The 16,374-nt window shown below is 39.8% G+C and overlaps 1 protein-coding gene across 1 annotated transcript in view; it reads right to left on the bottom strand.

Moving 5' to 3' along the window:
- IPO11 (importin 11) overlaps positions 1 to 16,374 on the bottom strand; it is a 280,310-nt gene that overhangs the window by 173,775 nt on the left and 90,161 nt on the right. Inside the window, exons 15-17 of the mRNA XM_019532129.1 lie at positions 16,267 to 16,372; positions 9,018 to 9,144; positions 780 to 813 (exon numbers count right to left, since the gene is read on the bottom strand). Of these exons, the coding sequence (XP_019387674.1) occupies positions 780 to 813; positions 9,018 to 9,144; positions 16,267 to 16,372 (267 nt within the window). The remainder of the gene's footprint in view (positions 1 to 779; positions 814 to 9,017; positions 9,145 to 16,266; positions 16,373 to 16,374) is intronic.

Raw genomic sequence — 16,374 nt, 5'->3', positions numbered from 1 at the left:
AAGGCCCCCCACAGTGAGGAAAGGAGTGGAGCTGGGGCAGGGGCAGGCGCTGCACAGCCCAGGCAGAGGAAGGGATAGAGCCATGAGTGGCTCCTCTGGGGGGTGCAGGTGGGGACAGCTCCTGAAACAGCACATACTCTGGAAGGGTATGGGGGAGAATGTGCCCCTGGATCTGAGTGCAGGTCAAAGGCAGGCTGCCATTGCCCGCCCTAAGCAGTCCCAGCCCAACCCCGCCCTGCCCCACACACACACACACACAGAGCCTGGCACTGCCCCCAGCTCCAGCCTGCAGTGTCAGCCCACCCTTACACTATGCACATATCTGGGGGCACACACCCTCCATGCTCTCCTGGGGTGTGTGCAGCAGCAAGAGCCGCCTCTCCCCTCTGCAGCCCCTGAACAAGCCACTTGTGGCTCTGTCCCACATCCTGCCCCAACTGTGCAGCGCCTGCCCCAACCCCACTCCCTTCCTCACCACAAGGGCCTTAATCTGCCCCTCCCCTCCCCACCCCGATGCCCCTCCCCTCACAACGGACTTACCAGCCAGACTCGGCTGCTCTCCACACTGCCGGGCTGTGCTCCTGGCCACATCAGCCAAAAAAACCTGATTGTCAATACTGTCCATTGTCCTTATATCAGTGCTGATCTGATATAGAACCGATTTAGCAGTGCACCTCTAAAAATATGAATAATTAATAATATTGGTCTGTCATTTTATTTCACAGAAACTTTAAATAAAGAATCAATAAAACGGAAAATCATAATTTAAAAAAGGATATTTAACTTCAGTGTTGTAGCTGTCTCAATACGGACCTGAAAGACAAAAGACAAAGTGTTATGCTGTTACCCATATTAAACATTATCTTGTGTATCAGTGGACTATCCTCAGTTCTGATATTAATAATCTGCATTGATAAGAAAGCCCTCATATCCCAGATAAAGTAAGGTCATTTGACATTGGCATACACCTGTATTCTATTCATACTTCATTTGGTTTCAGAAGAATAGCTTTTGCATAAATTCTAATTGTGTAAAATATTAAAAGCATGAATTATCAGAGCCAAAGCCACTGCCACCAAGCCCTTACCCTGACTAGGTGGTAAGACAGAGTAGTCAACACAGAACCATGATGGCATCTGTTCTTCCATTTTCAAAGTCACTTGCAGAATATCCTGTTGCTTGTTCTTCTCATTAACACATCTCTGTGAAGCTTTAGAATAGCTGATAACAAAACATAAACTGTAGTACTGGTATCATGGAGATGATGCCTAATTCTACATCTCTTTTACTGTAAAAAGCTACATACCCTCTCAGATTTATCAGTGCTTAGAGAAGATCAACTGAATCAAACCCAGGCTGATGCAGAGATAATAAAGAATGGAAGAATATGCTTCTATAACATCCACCTCTATTGATGGCATGTGGTCCCAGAAATTTTGGAGTCAGCTGCTGCAGTTTTCAGGCCCCTATGGACTCCTCAGTAATACTGGATACACAAGTAGGCATGACAGCAAAACAATAATTGCTCACTGTAATTAGTTAGAAGATTAAATATTATTCTACTGGACACAAACCAGTCACGCTGCTACCTTTGTACTTTTTGCCAGGTTGCCGGTTCAAAAAATTCTACAGAGTACATGTAGCAGACATTCCCTTTTGATTCTGCAAGTGCAGCCACATGCCTGTAGTGGCCAAGGCCAGAAGCTGGGGGCTGCTAAAGTATGCCTCCCTGCTCTGCTGGAGCAGGCAGCTTGAGCCTGTGAAGGAGGTTTGTGGGGGAGGTACAAAGCATGCTGGGGGACTACGAGTTAACTTGATTCTGGAGGGGATCTGGGACAGAAGTTCAATAAACTAATTTAAACTAAATCAGTTAAGTCTGATACTACATCCAGATTTATCTTAAACTGCTTTCAGCCATTTTGAAAGCACTTTACATGCACTGAACTTCTGTTGTTACATATTTGAATTGGTTTCTGGTTATTTATATCAGTTTGTGTGTAACTTCTGGCCCTAGCCTTATAGTCTAACTAATATATATGGATCTTATGTGTTGAAGTACACTGCAGGTCTATACTGTGTCTCACCATTTACATAGTGAATCCCAGACTCCCAATAACATTAACAAATTTATCTCAATTCCCACTGTAAATAACTAAAACTGGTTTAAAACTGAGACAGCTGCAGCACACATGTCACAAGTGACACAGGCAGCCTGTGTGGAATTCAACAGGTTGGGGGGGGGGGGATGGGCAGGACAGTACAGCAGTAGATAGGGCAAGGCAAAGCAGAGCAGATTTACTAAAACTTTGCAAAAATAAGCCTTAAGTTTTGGCCTTAGAATGAAGAATTTCAGTCCAAAAGAATGAAAATATTCAGTTAAAAATGATAGGGAAAAACTGAGGAGTTGGAAATTAAACTGAAGCTCATATACAGCTGTTACTACTATAACTAAAATAATGATCACTTCCAGTTGCACCAACAGGGGACAACATTTTTGGTAGGTGTCACAAATTAAGCCCTGTACTCTACCCAAGCGCCATCTTGCTCCCCTTCACCTGGCCAATCTACTGCTCTGCTTTCTACACCTGCCGGATCTGCCATATGCCACGCACAGAAGTTGCTTCTGCCTCTTGCACTGGAGACTGGCCACCTCTTATTTACATAATAAAGGTAAAAGCTGTATCAATCCTTATATTTCAGGACACATTCTATGTTTCAGCATGAGCTAGAGAAACCCCTATCCCTCTATATTAGAAAATTTGGGATATTAAAAAGAATTAAAGTTTTCCTTTAGAACCTCTGCTACTAGTAACAGCTACAGAAAAGATCCTGTTCTTATCTACAAGAACATATTAAAAACTTGCCTCCTTTAGATAGAAGACCAGTTTCCAAAGCAAAATATTGTTTTTTGTAATAAGCAAGATCCTGGAAGTCAGCCAGCATTAAGCAATTGATTTTAAAAAAATAAAAGTGAATGTTATTGCATAACAAGTGTCCTATGATGAGGATTAAAAGGCAAGCATTCAGATTTTGCACTTAGATTTCAAATAAATGCAAAAACTCTTAGCAGTAGAAAACAAAACGTATAGCAATGGAATCAACTATAATCTTCTACTGTAGTTTGTCCAAAGCACAATATTTCAATATGTTAGTATGAATATAGAATATATTTTTTTTTAAAAATTCTTGGAACACCTTAAAATTAATGCATTTTTGTTTCAAAATAAGTCAGAACACCACATATAAAAGCTGCATAGATTGCACATATAAAAGCAGCAACAATTTGTCAATAATATTTGACTTTTCCATTTTTTCTTTCTTTCAAGGATTTCAAAGTCTCTTAAAAATAATATTTCAATTAAGCCTTTCACCCTTTAAAGGATGTAACAAATAGTTTTCTATAAAGAGGTCAATTAAGAGGTGATCAGCAGAAGCCAAGCCAGGCATAGCTCTGAAGCCTACTCTAGGATTCAGATGCACATCTAGCCGTACTCTTAGCATCTTGTTCAAGTTCACACAGCATATCAATTAAAGCAAAAAAGATGGCATTGGACATGGTTAAATTTGTTGCATTATGCCTTTACAGGGCGACCAAAACCTAGCTACTGTGTATACCTTCACACCAGTGTTAGTGCCAAAAAATAGTGAAACCACAACAAAAAAAATGTTGCACTACATTTTGTAGCAACGCATGTACATGTCTGGGTCCTGTAACCAAGCCATGACCTGGGGCTGCAGCTCTGCTCCCTTAAATGAGCTGTCACAGAACTCCTACTGCCCTAAGGAAACAGCAGCAAGGACCAGTACTACTGCCCCTGGAGGAGCAGCAGGAATAGCTACTACCCCAACAGGACTCACCAACAGCAAAGCAAGATGCTGCTCTAGAACCTGCTTACCAAGGACCTAGAGAAGCAGCTGTGAGTGACTGGACTGACTGACAGACTTCCCTGGGGGAAGGAGAAATAAAGGAGCAACACCCTAGCACTCGCACACTAGACAGCAGCCAGGGGGCTCTGAATATACAAATTTCCCCAGTGCTCTATCTTTGCAATGAAGTAGGAAGGAAGAGATCGTACACAATTGCTTTCATCTGCATCAGAACACCAATAAGATTAATCCCCAAGCAATTCCAATGACCAAGGACTTTCAGGTTGCTGATAATAGCTCTTCACTTCAGGCTGTATGCACCTAAGTTCATTAGCAACTACCATGCTAGAGGACTTAATTGTATTCCTTTTCAAACATTGTAAAATGGAATTCACCACAGCCAGGATAGTGCCACCCATCTCACAAGAGTCAATTCCAGGAATGCATGGATTTGGCTGTACCAGGGTTGCATTGTTATTTCAGATGGGATGGTCCAAGAACTATGCAAGAAGCAAGGTTTTTTTTAGTGGTATTTTTTCTAAACCAGCTTTATAGTTGACAGAGATGTTAGAAAATCTTTTGGGCACAAAATGCCCTTCTTCAGCTGTGAAACAGAATCAAGTGCAACCTCAGCTAAATACCAGATTAACGATGGCTTGTGCATTTAAGTAAATCCATATGTAAAGCTAAAAAATACTTTCAGAAATCAGGCCTGTGAACAAAAATAGTACCTTTGCTGGACCCTAAATGCCTTGGACTAAATACAGATGATGGTTTCCCAACTCGTTATAATCTAACTGGTGTCTCTTCTAACCTCTCAGTATTCCACAAGTACAAATACTCCAGATGTTCTGATTTATATTGTTCTCTTACATAATTACTGTTAGGGGTGCACAGATAGAGATTTTTTTCTGCCAATACCAATGGCTAATTTTTAACGAGCTATATCAGCTGATACTGATCCAACTGCTGATATGCAACTGGGTAGCTTGGAGAGCTGCATCCAGCTGGTAAGTCTGTTGTGGGGGAAGGGGAGTTGCGAGACAGGGGCATATCAAGGCCTTCATGGTGAGGATGGAAGTGGGGCTGGGATTGGGACAGATGCTGTACAGCCCAGGATAGAGCCATGAGCATCTCATCTTGGGGGCACAGGTGGGAGTGGCTCCCGCCACTGCACGCACCCTGGGAAGGCATGGGGGGCTGTGTGCCTCCAGATCTATGCACAGGGTGGGGGTGGGCTGGGGCCAGAGCATCAGAGCTATTCCTGGCAGGGGCCTGAACCAAGCTGCACTCTAAGCTGAGAGCTGCCACCCCCTCTCTGCAACCCCCAGATGAGCCCTGGCTGGGCAGTGCCTACCCTTGCCCCAGCCCCGCTCCCTCCCTTACTGTGGGGGCCTCAATCTGCCTCCTGTTCCCACCTCCCTTCCCTCACAACAGACTTACCAGCCAGACCTGGATGCTCTGCAGGCTGCCGAGCTGTGCTCCTGGCTGCCTGCGCGCTGCACTGCAGCCGGGTGCATGCACAGAGCATTTATTGGTGACATTATCGATCACATCAGCCAAAAAGGGCTGAATACAAATACTGTCAATTCCCTTATACTGGTGCCAATCCAATATGGGACCGATGTATTGATGCACCTCTAATTACTGTATTTTTTATGCATTTTGAGCACAGACAAATTCTGTTAGTCAGCATCTCTCTGTCCTTTCAAACACTGCAATTCAAGTTTTACTCCACCACAGCAACTGCCAAACTTGCAAAAGGTCACCTAAAGGCTACTGGTGCTTAGCCAAAGCTGCTGTCAATTTAGCAGCTATAGCTGCTATGCTGAAGATTCGTGCTCCCATGTTGCTGATGGGGAGAGATGGGAAAGAAATGGCAGCTATTACAAGAGTCCCCATGGAGGGAGAATCAGCTTCCCTGCTTAATTTTGGAGGGATAGATTCTGGAGGAAAGGAATATGTGTGTTGTGCGAGTACACATGATAAGTTATCTATTCAACTAAACCTCTCTTGCTTTGACACTACTTCTGATAACTTCACTTTCCTCTTTGTTTTCAATTCACTTGCAGAAATACAAGTGAAAATCATAATCTCAAAATTGTAAATACACTACAAAGTAGCTCTAGCTTGCAACCCTACTACACTTCTTAAGCATCTGTTTCTTTTACATAAGGAGTTAAACTCAAGCCATTTTTATCCCATCATTAGCTTAGGCTATGCTTGCTTTTTTCCCCACATCTGAAGGGCCCTTTGTATCCCAAAACTTGACTAACATCTCTCTCAACTAGTTTAATAAAATACATCACTAAAAAAACCCCTTGCTTCTTGAATTTAGCTGACATTTATTCTCTAACCAATGATGTAGTTCTCATTTTGAGCTGAGAGTTTTTAGTATTATGTATTTGGATCAAGTCATGACGGCCACACATATGAGAGAAAAATTTCTACTCTGCATTATCTTGAATTGTGGCTGCAACTAAAAAATGCATAGAAGTCTTTCCTCTAGTAGAAAGGCCGTGCCTGAGAATACAGTATTACTTTCACAAATTCAGTTGAACAGCATACTTCATAGAATGGCAAAAGGATAAGCATGCTTATATTTTATTTCAGTGAACGTGTAACAGAAGAATGGTAGCTAGCAATGCAAGTGATGAACAAAAATTAAATACAGGTAATGTAAAAACAAAACACTCATACCAACTCACAGAACAGACTGTAGGTGGCAAAACCACTTAAACCTGCTGAGTGTTCATGGTTAGTACACAGGGTGCTTGTAAGCTCATCAAAAACCAAACCCAAACTAGCTGTAAAGATGCTAGCTTGGGTCCCAGAAGCAGCATCTAGTAAGCAAGCTCAGTATAAGAAAATTTACCCTGCTGAGAAGCAAAGCAAACTACTGTGTGTAGAGCTCCACATCAATGCAGCTGAATTGCTTCTAGTACTCAAACTAGCTTATGGATTTCTATACTATAATGCAGACTACAGCTGGAGTGTCAAACATATAGTCCATGAGCCAGACGCAGATCACAAAGACAGGTCTTTCAGTCTGTGGCCAAGCATCCAGGAGACAACTGGACACTAAAGCCACAGCAGCACCACAAGAAGGCAGCCAATGGCCTGGCTTGTTTTCACAGCAGCAACCAAACACCTGGGATGCTGGGCTTCTTTCCACCAGGTCTTGGACCAGAAGTTGGGGCAGGGTTCCACAGGCCTGCTTCACACCATTAATTTGGCCCATCAACAAATCCTGCACAAATCATCTGACCCCAAGTGAGTTTAAACACCCGTGGTGTGCAGTGTAGATATAAAAGTGTAAAAAAACTGTAAAATTCTACCCCAGAAAAGGTAAGGGCCTGGGACCTATATTTTCAGAGAAATCAAGGGTGGGATGCAAGGTGTATTTAATACTGCAACACATGAACCCATAAACTATCATTTCTTAACTGGCAAATATAAGATAATATTGGAATCAGACAATTAAGTTGTCTCTTTCCAAGAGCATCTACACATGCAAATAACGTGGGATCAGTTTACTCTACAGTAAGCTGATCTGGGCAGGCATCTAAACATGCAGGGTCTTGAGAGCAGATTTGCTTGAAGCAAATCTTTACCCACCTTTCTCCCACCATTGGCCCTACACTGGCCCCCTGCAGCAGCCAGGGGGAAGCTCTAGGCTCCTCCTGGGTGCTAGCCCAGTGGCTGGAAGGGAGCATGGAGCCAGGAGACAGCTGTCTCCTGGCGGGGGCTGGGACACTGCTCCCTGCCCCGGGGGGGCAGGAAACAGCAGGCCCTCAGCTGGGTGGGGATTCCCTGCCTAGGCTGGGGCTCACTGCTAGCTGTCCCACCAGTGGATCAGGGCAGAAGGCTGAGATCTGTGCCACCCCTGCAGCTCTTTCTAAGCCCCACACCTCAACACCCAATTGAGCAGAGTACTAGAACCTGCTCCTCACCAAGACAGTTCCCAAACCCCACCCTGTGATGGCAGGGCAGGGGCTGGAAAGCCTGTTCCCCGTCTACCTCCTGGATCAGAGAGGTGGGCAGGGAACAGAAGCCTGCCCCCTACTACCCAGCTGACCAGAGGCACATTTGCTTCCATTCAGGGATGTACATGTGCGCTACTGCATAGTTACTAAATCTTGAGAAAATTTCTAGTTACATTTGCAGGTAGCAAATCTACTCACAATTAGAGCCAATTACTGCACAGTAAGCATCTGCACATATAGACATAGATAGTTACTGCACAGCAATTAGCTGTACTGCATAGTAAAGCATCTTGTATACATGTGCCCTTTACAAAACCCCATGACTAAAAGATATTTATTTATCAACTACTATGACTCTTGCTTCTGTTAAGTTCATAAAAGTGAGTTGCTTAAACAGTTACAATATTACTGGCAGGGAGCTGGGCAAAGATGTAACTTACTGAAACACATTTTTTCTAACATAAATTATTGATTGTCAGCATTTTAAAGAAAAGGCATTACTTTAAATGAACTTTGGATAATTCCAGTCTGTGGATGCACTGAGGATACAAGATGAATACAAATTGCCAGGAACTCCCTATGGTAAATACCATAACAACTTCAATTCATTTGCAGAAATGTGAAAGTCATAATCCCAGAATTATAAATACACTGTAAAGTAGCTGTCTAGTTGCCTTCCACAGTAATACCATTTCACACAGTATATTTGCAACAAATATAGTTATGTAACAGAAGCTTATAACAGCAGGTAGAAATAATGCTGCACAACTTCATGCAGATATGACAATCTCTCTGTGTGGGATCCCCACAGGTTTGTTGATGAATGAATGCAAGAACATACAAGACTCAAGATGCATCTACACTAACTGACTACTTATAGAATAGACATACATATAGAGGAGTCCAAGATTCAGGAACCAGTCTTGTGTGTAAACATAATATGAGTAAACAACACAAATATGGATCTGAAAACTTTCCTCACAATAACTATACAATTCCAACATATCTAGATAGAGCAGATTTTTTTTTTTTGAGAATAAAGAAATTACCATGACAACATTTTTGCTTTGAAGCATATATGCTGTTAAAATTTCTCATTTAAATTTATTTTTTTAAATAAATATAATTCAGTACATTGCTACAATTATATTTGCATACACCTACCACTAAGTCCTGGTCTTGAAGCAAGTTACGAATTGCCTCATACAACATAGGCCTCAAATCAGACTTGAATTTTACAGAAATCCATTGTCCAATAAGCCAAATGACACGTCGCCGTATTGGCTTATACCTGCAGAAACAAAAAGCATCATTTTACATTAGCTTGTTCCTGTTTCTTTATTTTTCATATGAAGATGAAGTGTTTTAGAAGAATGGCATATAACACTGTTCATCACACCAATCTTTAATTTTCACAGGACTTGTATAAACTACAGTTTTAGTGTTCTTTAGTCAAACTTCTTTATATCAGATCCATATGATACCAATAAATGAACAGAAAGTTTCTCCCTTCCTGGGATGTATACGTATTTAATTCCTTATGACAGGTTTTGTTTGGTTTCTTCACTATGTTCCTAACACAAGCTCTGCTGGAGATAAAATCTAGTCAGGATATGGCAAATCAAATTAAAACTATCTATGCTATTTAAAAATAAAGCTATCCTTTTATTATCACCACTTCTATTAAGTTTAGCTATATCCATGTCTCTCCATCTGTATAGCCCTGCTACTCCTCCTTTCCCCCTTTTGAAAAAAAGGGTTCAGAGCTTGTCTAGAGCCCAGAAAGATAATCAGAGAGTCCACCTCATCTGGCTCCAAGTCATTCATTACAACATGAACATCAATCTGCTGTAGAAGCACCACAAGCTGAAGCACCTGAAGCTTTGATTAAAGGATTCTAAAGTTTTGCACCTTAAAAAGTCCTTGTACGAGTGAGCTCAACATTTTTCCATAGGAATCTGGCTGCTTGCTGTAGCATCTGGACATGAATTCCCCTGTCAGCAGTCTCAATTCCCCGAGGGATCAGGCAAGAATTGAGATGTAATTATTTTAAAGAAGTTTTTGGCCTGCTCATCAGGTGAGAAAAACATTTTTATCCATCTTTAAAAGTCAGAAGAGCTCTCCTGTAATCAAGTCATACTTAGAGATTCTGAGGGCTGCTCTACCACTAAACTGAAGCTCTCATAGTCATCTGATGCTACAAAGTATGTGCTAAAAGACCCTACTTCCCCACTGTCTGTTTTTCAGTTTTATGATCACAGTCAGGATTGAGGCAGGGAATGCTAAATGGCTAGGATTTCTATCATGGCAGAGCTACAAAGTACATACTGTTTGGAAACATTAGCCATGCTTCATAGACGAAGCAAACCATTTACACCAAAGATGATCAACATGTGGCCCACAGAGCCATGCTACCCAACCTGTAGGGCTCCCCACATCCTAAAAAATTGGTAGCAGGGGAGCTCCACCAAATTTTCAGACCTGTGGGGAGTGCTGCAAAATTAAGTGGTTCTGAACACTAGATTGGGCACATGGGGCCAATAAGGGTGGCACAGGGGCAGTCCAGCCCACAGACCAGCCCCATATCATTCAGCCAGCCTATAGGACAAAACAGCTGAGCACTACAGATTTATGCAATGCACTAACGTACATTAAGGACTAAAAGTACAGTTTCAGGGAATGCTACCAAGTAGATCAAAGCTATCTCACCTTTACCACAAAGGTTCAAAGGGCAAACTGACATTAAGGGAAAAAATATCTGTTCAACACAGAAATCCAAGTAAATAAACAGATAATTCAATATTAATGTATTAATTAATGATAATGTTATAATTAGCTATGGTAAGGAAACAAATAAAAAATTATAATGTATGTACACAAAGAAAATAAGAAGTAGATAAATCCAATAAGAAGTAGATAAGAAGTAGATAAATCCAATTAAGAAATCAACAGTTCTTTTCAAGCTTTATATAACAAGTTGAGATAGAAGTAGAAACCCTGCCACCCCTGTGTTCCCTGCCAGCTGCCTCTCTGCTGCTGATTTCATGACCATAAGGTTGGGGATGATTTTAGGGTGACCCACCACTAATTAGGCAATTAGATTTTATACTTGGAAAAATATAATAAATGATATATTTGTTATAAATTTCTGTATACAGAATCTAATGGGGGGAGGGGGGTCCATCTTAAATTTGAAGATGCCTCAGGTTCAGCTAAATACAGTAATTCCTAAGCCATAAAATATACAAAGTGAGCTATTAGGTAAGAGGTTTTTTGCCCTTTTGTTTTTTCTTGGTAGCTGTTTAAGAGAGACTATTTTGTGGGCAAAATTCTTGAAATTTGTACTGTCTGCCCCTACACTGCTTACCAGATATGGACTGAATTTAAAAGATAAAAAGGAAGTTCAAAAATTCTAAAACACTGTTCTTCTACTAAGAAAAAATGGTAAAACAAAACAAAACCAAGAAGCTTGATAGAAAAGCAGGATAGCTATGTACCACCATAGTTTAATTCAGCTTTGGGAAGGTGTCATTAAAAAAAAGTTTAGCAAGTCACTTTCTTGATTTAACTAATTAAAAGTTGATAAACAGTCTGGTTGGCTCCTTTGCTTGCTTTTTTGGTGATAATAAATCAAGAAGGTTGGGAGGAGGAGGGGAAGAGCCTACAGGGCATTTCCTGATCCCCTTCTTCAAAAATTGTTCAGCAAACAAAATAAGCAGCTTCTAAACTGGCCAAATGACTTCATGAAGAATTTATAAAATTGTTGATATCTCTGCACAAATACAAAATGTTTCTTGACCAGTTACATCCCTTTCATATGCACAATCATCGGTCCCTAATTTTGGATACAGAGAACCTCATTGGAAATGTGTCAAAATGTGTTCTATAATCCTCCCTTATACTATTTACAAAGATTTACACACACTGCAGAGAACAGTAAATACCATTAATTTATGATCAAGTGTTTCCTTTGTTAATTAAAAATAAATAATAAAACAGAGTCCAAAACCTCATCCTGTACATTTTTTCTCTCTCCAGTTTGTTGTTTTTAAGATAGAAGGGACTACAATATTATGAGATAAAGAATGTAAAGGTTTGAGGAGAGGGGGCAGTTTTTAATTGATTAGATACTAAAACATAATTTTAAATGTGTCTGGAAAACTTCCCAAAATTACCTACTGAAAATTTACAGCAGATGCCTGACACTTCAAAAACAGACAAAATGCCATGTTAGCTATGCCACTGCAATAAGGCATCATAACAAATGATGCCATCACCCTGTTAATCTTTCCTAAGAGGGAACAAATATTGCCCTAAAAATACATATCTAAGAAAACTGGACATAAAACAAAGAGCTGTAGCACTGCAAGTGGAAAGAGACAGATGAATCAACCTCTCAAATGCTTTGAATAGACTTTATTGTAAAGAAGGATCCTATAAAAGTCTTTTACCTACTTTTATTATATTTCTTGCATCTTATTCATTAGATGGTCATCAGCTACAAAAATGTAATTTGCCCACTGGGAGCACTTAATTAACATACAACTTTCTTTAACCGAGAAACAACACTACTTAGTGCAGTCATACCCAATTTTTTTGGACCAATGAATAGCTAGCAGTGCTCAGTTTCCAATGAAACACTATGTACACTTATCAAATTTTAATTTAAAATGTATAAAGCCTGGCACGATCCACAAACTATTTACCATGGTCCATTGGATCCCTGATAAGATGCTGTAAAAAACAAAACAAAACAAAACCCAAATAAAACCAGCTTTCTTCCATCAACGTATTTGTAAGGTGGGCATGAGTCTAGCAAAGCTAAGAGTCGAAGAATACAGAGCTGACAAAAAGCAATACAAACAAGCTATACTTAATCTGTTACATTCCGTAGTTCACATTCAATTTTTATATAACATCAATGAGGGAACAACAAATAAATGCATTACTCAGTTATTTTGAAAAAAATTTCTACACCCAAAATTATACTGTTTTGTCATTCTGATGGATTTTTATTTAAGATATTTCTATTTTAATGGCCTGTAAAAGAGGGAGATTTATATCTGTTTCTTTTTCAAGATCAAATGATTTTCATCAGCAACGAATAATTTGCTATTCAACATTCCCAATTCATTTGTCACAATAGCGGAATTTATACAACTACACCATCTGCAGGTATAACTTAGTAAACATACTTACAAAGCGTTTTTATAAATTCAATAAAACACACCCTAGTTGTTTTTACAGTTTTATTTCTATTTCTAATATACAAGACCTGCATGAAAATGAAATATTTTCCTTCTGAACCTACTGATTTCAGTAGGCTAAGCAGAATTCAGAAAGCTCTTACAAAATACACAATATTGTGTCTTTATTCAGATCTGTACTATTTCCAGCTCTACCACAGACACCCCTTGAGCAAGTCATGATTCACACATCTGTAAAATAGGAATCATACATTCTCTCGCCTTCACGTACTGATTCTACCATCTGCATCATGGTGACTGTTGCTGGCATGAAGATAAAAAACGAGAACAAATAAAATGGGAGGGGAGACCCTAAACCTCCTAAACAACACAAAGATCAAATTGAGATGGGAGATAAGGGGAAATCAAATACACAAAATGTATAAAGCCATCTATATAGAACATGTATACATTTTTATTAATTTGAGAAGATAGCCTGCTTCTTTTTTGTGAAACTTCTTGTGACAGAGGTCCCAAAGAAGGACAAGGAAATGGGTTGGCATTGGATATTGAGCAAAACTGCATTGTGTAACAGTATAAATAATTTTCAATACCAATTTTCCCCACAGTTATGGTAGGTCTGTTACAAAATAGGTGTTTTCTACATGGGATAAGAACACTGGAGAGAGAAGCTAGATTCAAGGGATGCCAGTATACAGCTCAACATCATCAAAAAGGATGCCTGTTAAATGACAGCAGCTGCAAATGATGAAAACAATGCGACATTTAGTTTTCTCTTTTGCATCCTCTGTTTTTCATAACATAGGAGCTTTGATATTAAAAGACAGGGGAAAATATGTCTTATTTAGAAAAAGTTTAAGTTTTACCGAACTTACTCTTGTTGGTCTATAAATTCCTAATGAGCAAATCATGTCCAGAAATCTTTTAACATTTGGAGAGAATTGTTTGTCTTCTCACTGGAAAGTATTTTGCCCTCAAACGGTAAATCCCACTGTTACCTGCATTTCTTTTCAAATGCCGTTCCGCTGGTGCCACAAAGCGGATCTTGTAACTCCAATAGTCAAAGACTACAGGCTTCCATTAGCTTCATCCAAAGCAGTTTGTAACACTTCATGAACAACTTGCCTTCATTTATGACCATCATGAATTGTTCCCTATTTTCCTGAAGCAGTGTCACCAAACTAAATTAATTTATTGTAATTTATAAAATTGTACTTTCCTGGAAATGGCTGGTAATTTGAAATATAAAATGATACTCTCACAAATGAGTTAATTATTTCTTGTGAAAGGTCCAATTATTTAGCTTCTAACAATAAGCGTTGTCTTTGACTGTTGCTGTCTGAGATCACAAATATTCCACTATCCCAAATGGATTTATAATACTTCTCATACTTCTCTCAGCTTTCTTTCAAGGTGGAGCAATAGCAATGGAAATTTGCCACACCATTTTTGATGGGTCTAAAAGCATTACCCTAATAGGAAGCTGCAATTTTATTGCACACACACCTTTGAAGAATGTACCATTACTTGTAAGGAGGTTCTTGTATCTTCTCCACTGGAATACGCACAGCCTCTATTAATCCCTGCAAGTTTTTAAAACCACCTTCAATGGTGTTTTGAATATCACTAGGTGCAATTAACAAAGAAAGACTTCCACAAGGCAACCTACACCACAGACTTTGATGTTGTATTTCCCATGTTAAGAATTGCTGGTGGCAAGGTCATGAGTGCAAGACAGCCCTCAACCTTTAAAATGCATCTAATTTCACTCTTTTATGTCCTGAGACAAATAGCCTGCAAAATAGTAAGCAAGCTTCACTTAAAAAGGAATGGGTAACTTGGTAATGGAGTCTGATAGTTCACAATACATTGGAAGGCTTTCTACCAAACAGACCATGCCTATTTGGCTTTGTCCATTTATTACCCTTGACTGGACCCATGTTTACTATAGTCACAACCGGGGACCTGGAACAGGGTGAGTAAACAAATGCTCATAATCTTATGAAGTAGCAATCTATACTTTGTGGACTGAAGATGGCTTTTTGGACCTAACTGCCTCAGCTGGTTCATGAAAGTTGAGCCTGGTGAAGATGACATTTGTACAAGGATCTAGGGTCCTTCCACTGAACTTCCTCATCCAAAGGATTTAGATTGGTGACAGCTCAGAAACTGGAGAAGCCAAAGTGGTATTCCTAGTAGACTGTGGTGATAGAAATCTTGGCCTACAATGAAATCCTTAGACAAATCTCATGCACTGCACAATACCTCACGCTGTCCAATAAGGCCATCTGCTGGTAACTGATTTGAAGCTCAGGCCACCAAATTAGGAAGATAGTATTAAAAACAAACAGCTCAGTAATATTACTGAAGTATTTACGTCCATATATTTCTTTTCCATCCCTCCAAGAAAAATTTGATCCTTAGTTTACTGCGAAGCAAACTTGACTACTGACCATAGTAGTTAGAGAACTATAGCTATGGAAAACTTTGAATTAAAGAATAAATAATGATTAAACTGATACAGTGGTTTTTTGGGTAAGTATATTTCTTAAAGAAGGCTGCATGATAGTTACTATACCACAACATTTAATAAAACTCAAAAGGTATAAAGGCCAATAGTTTTCATTATTTTTCATAACAAAAGCTTGAGAAATTGCCACTATATACTAACTAAAAAACCTCATGAATTCAAAGCAGCTTGACTGATAAGGTTTAGATCCTGCCTTCAGCAAGGGGTTGAACTAGATCAGCAGTTGGCAATTTACAGCTGTGGGTTGGATCTGGCTTGTGGAGCTGGGAGGCTTTGGCGATCTTCAAGGAAGGACAACTTCAATGAAGAGAGGCTTTTTCTGTGCTGCACCATGGCAGTGAACTTCGTCTGTCCTGGGCAACAGGGAGAAGGAACAGACGTAGCCAGGTCCTAATGCCAGCTTGCCTCAAAATGCAGCCTGTGACCAGAATACCCCTAAATTACTTCCCTTCAAGCCTCATTCTTTGATGATTTTATAACAAAGTGATGATATTTTCACAGCTGAACTTTTTATGCTTGTGTCCATTTTCTATGTATCCACCTTTCTCCTGATTTAGCAGGTATATTTAAATAATAATTCTCATCAGATTGCTCGTTGGATACCACATCATACTAGATTCACCGCAATAAATTACCAGAACAACTAAGATATAAAAGATAGAGTTAGGGCAGTTACCTGTTATGAGAGACCTGTAGTTCTGCTAGTAGCTGATTTTTAAACCACTGATCAAAATCCACACTGTCAAACAGCTCATATGCCGCCAGTCCAACTGCATTATATACT

Source organism: Crocodylus porosus, unplaced genomic scaffold, assembly GCF_001723895.1.
Source record: "Crocodylus porosus isolate Cpor-Errol unplaced genomic scaffold, CroPor_comp1, whole genome shotgun sequence".
Taxonomy (NCBI): Eukaryota; Metazoa; Chordata; order Crocodylia; family Crocodylidae; genus Crocodylus; species Crocodylus porosus.
Note: the sequence above shows the minus strand (reverse complement) of the source record. Positions and strands in the feature narration are given on the sequence as shown.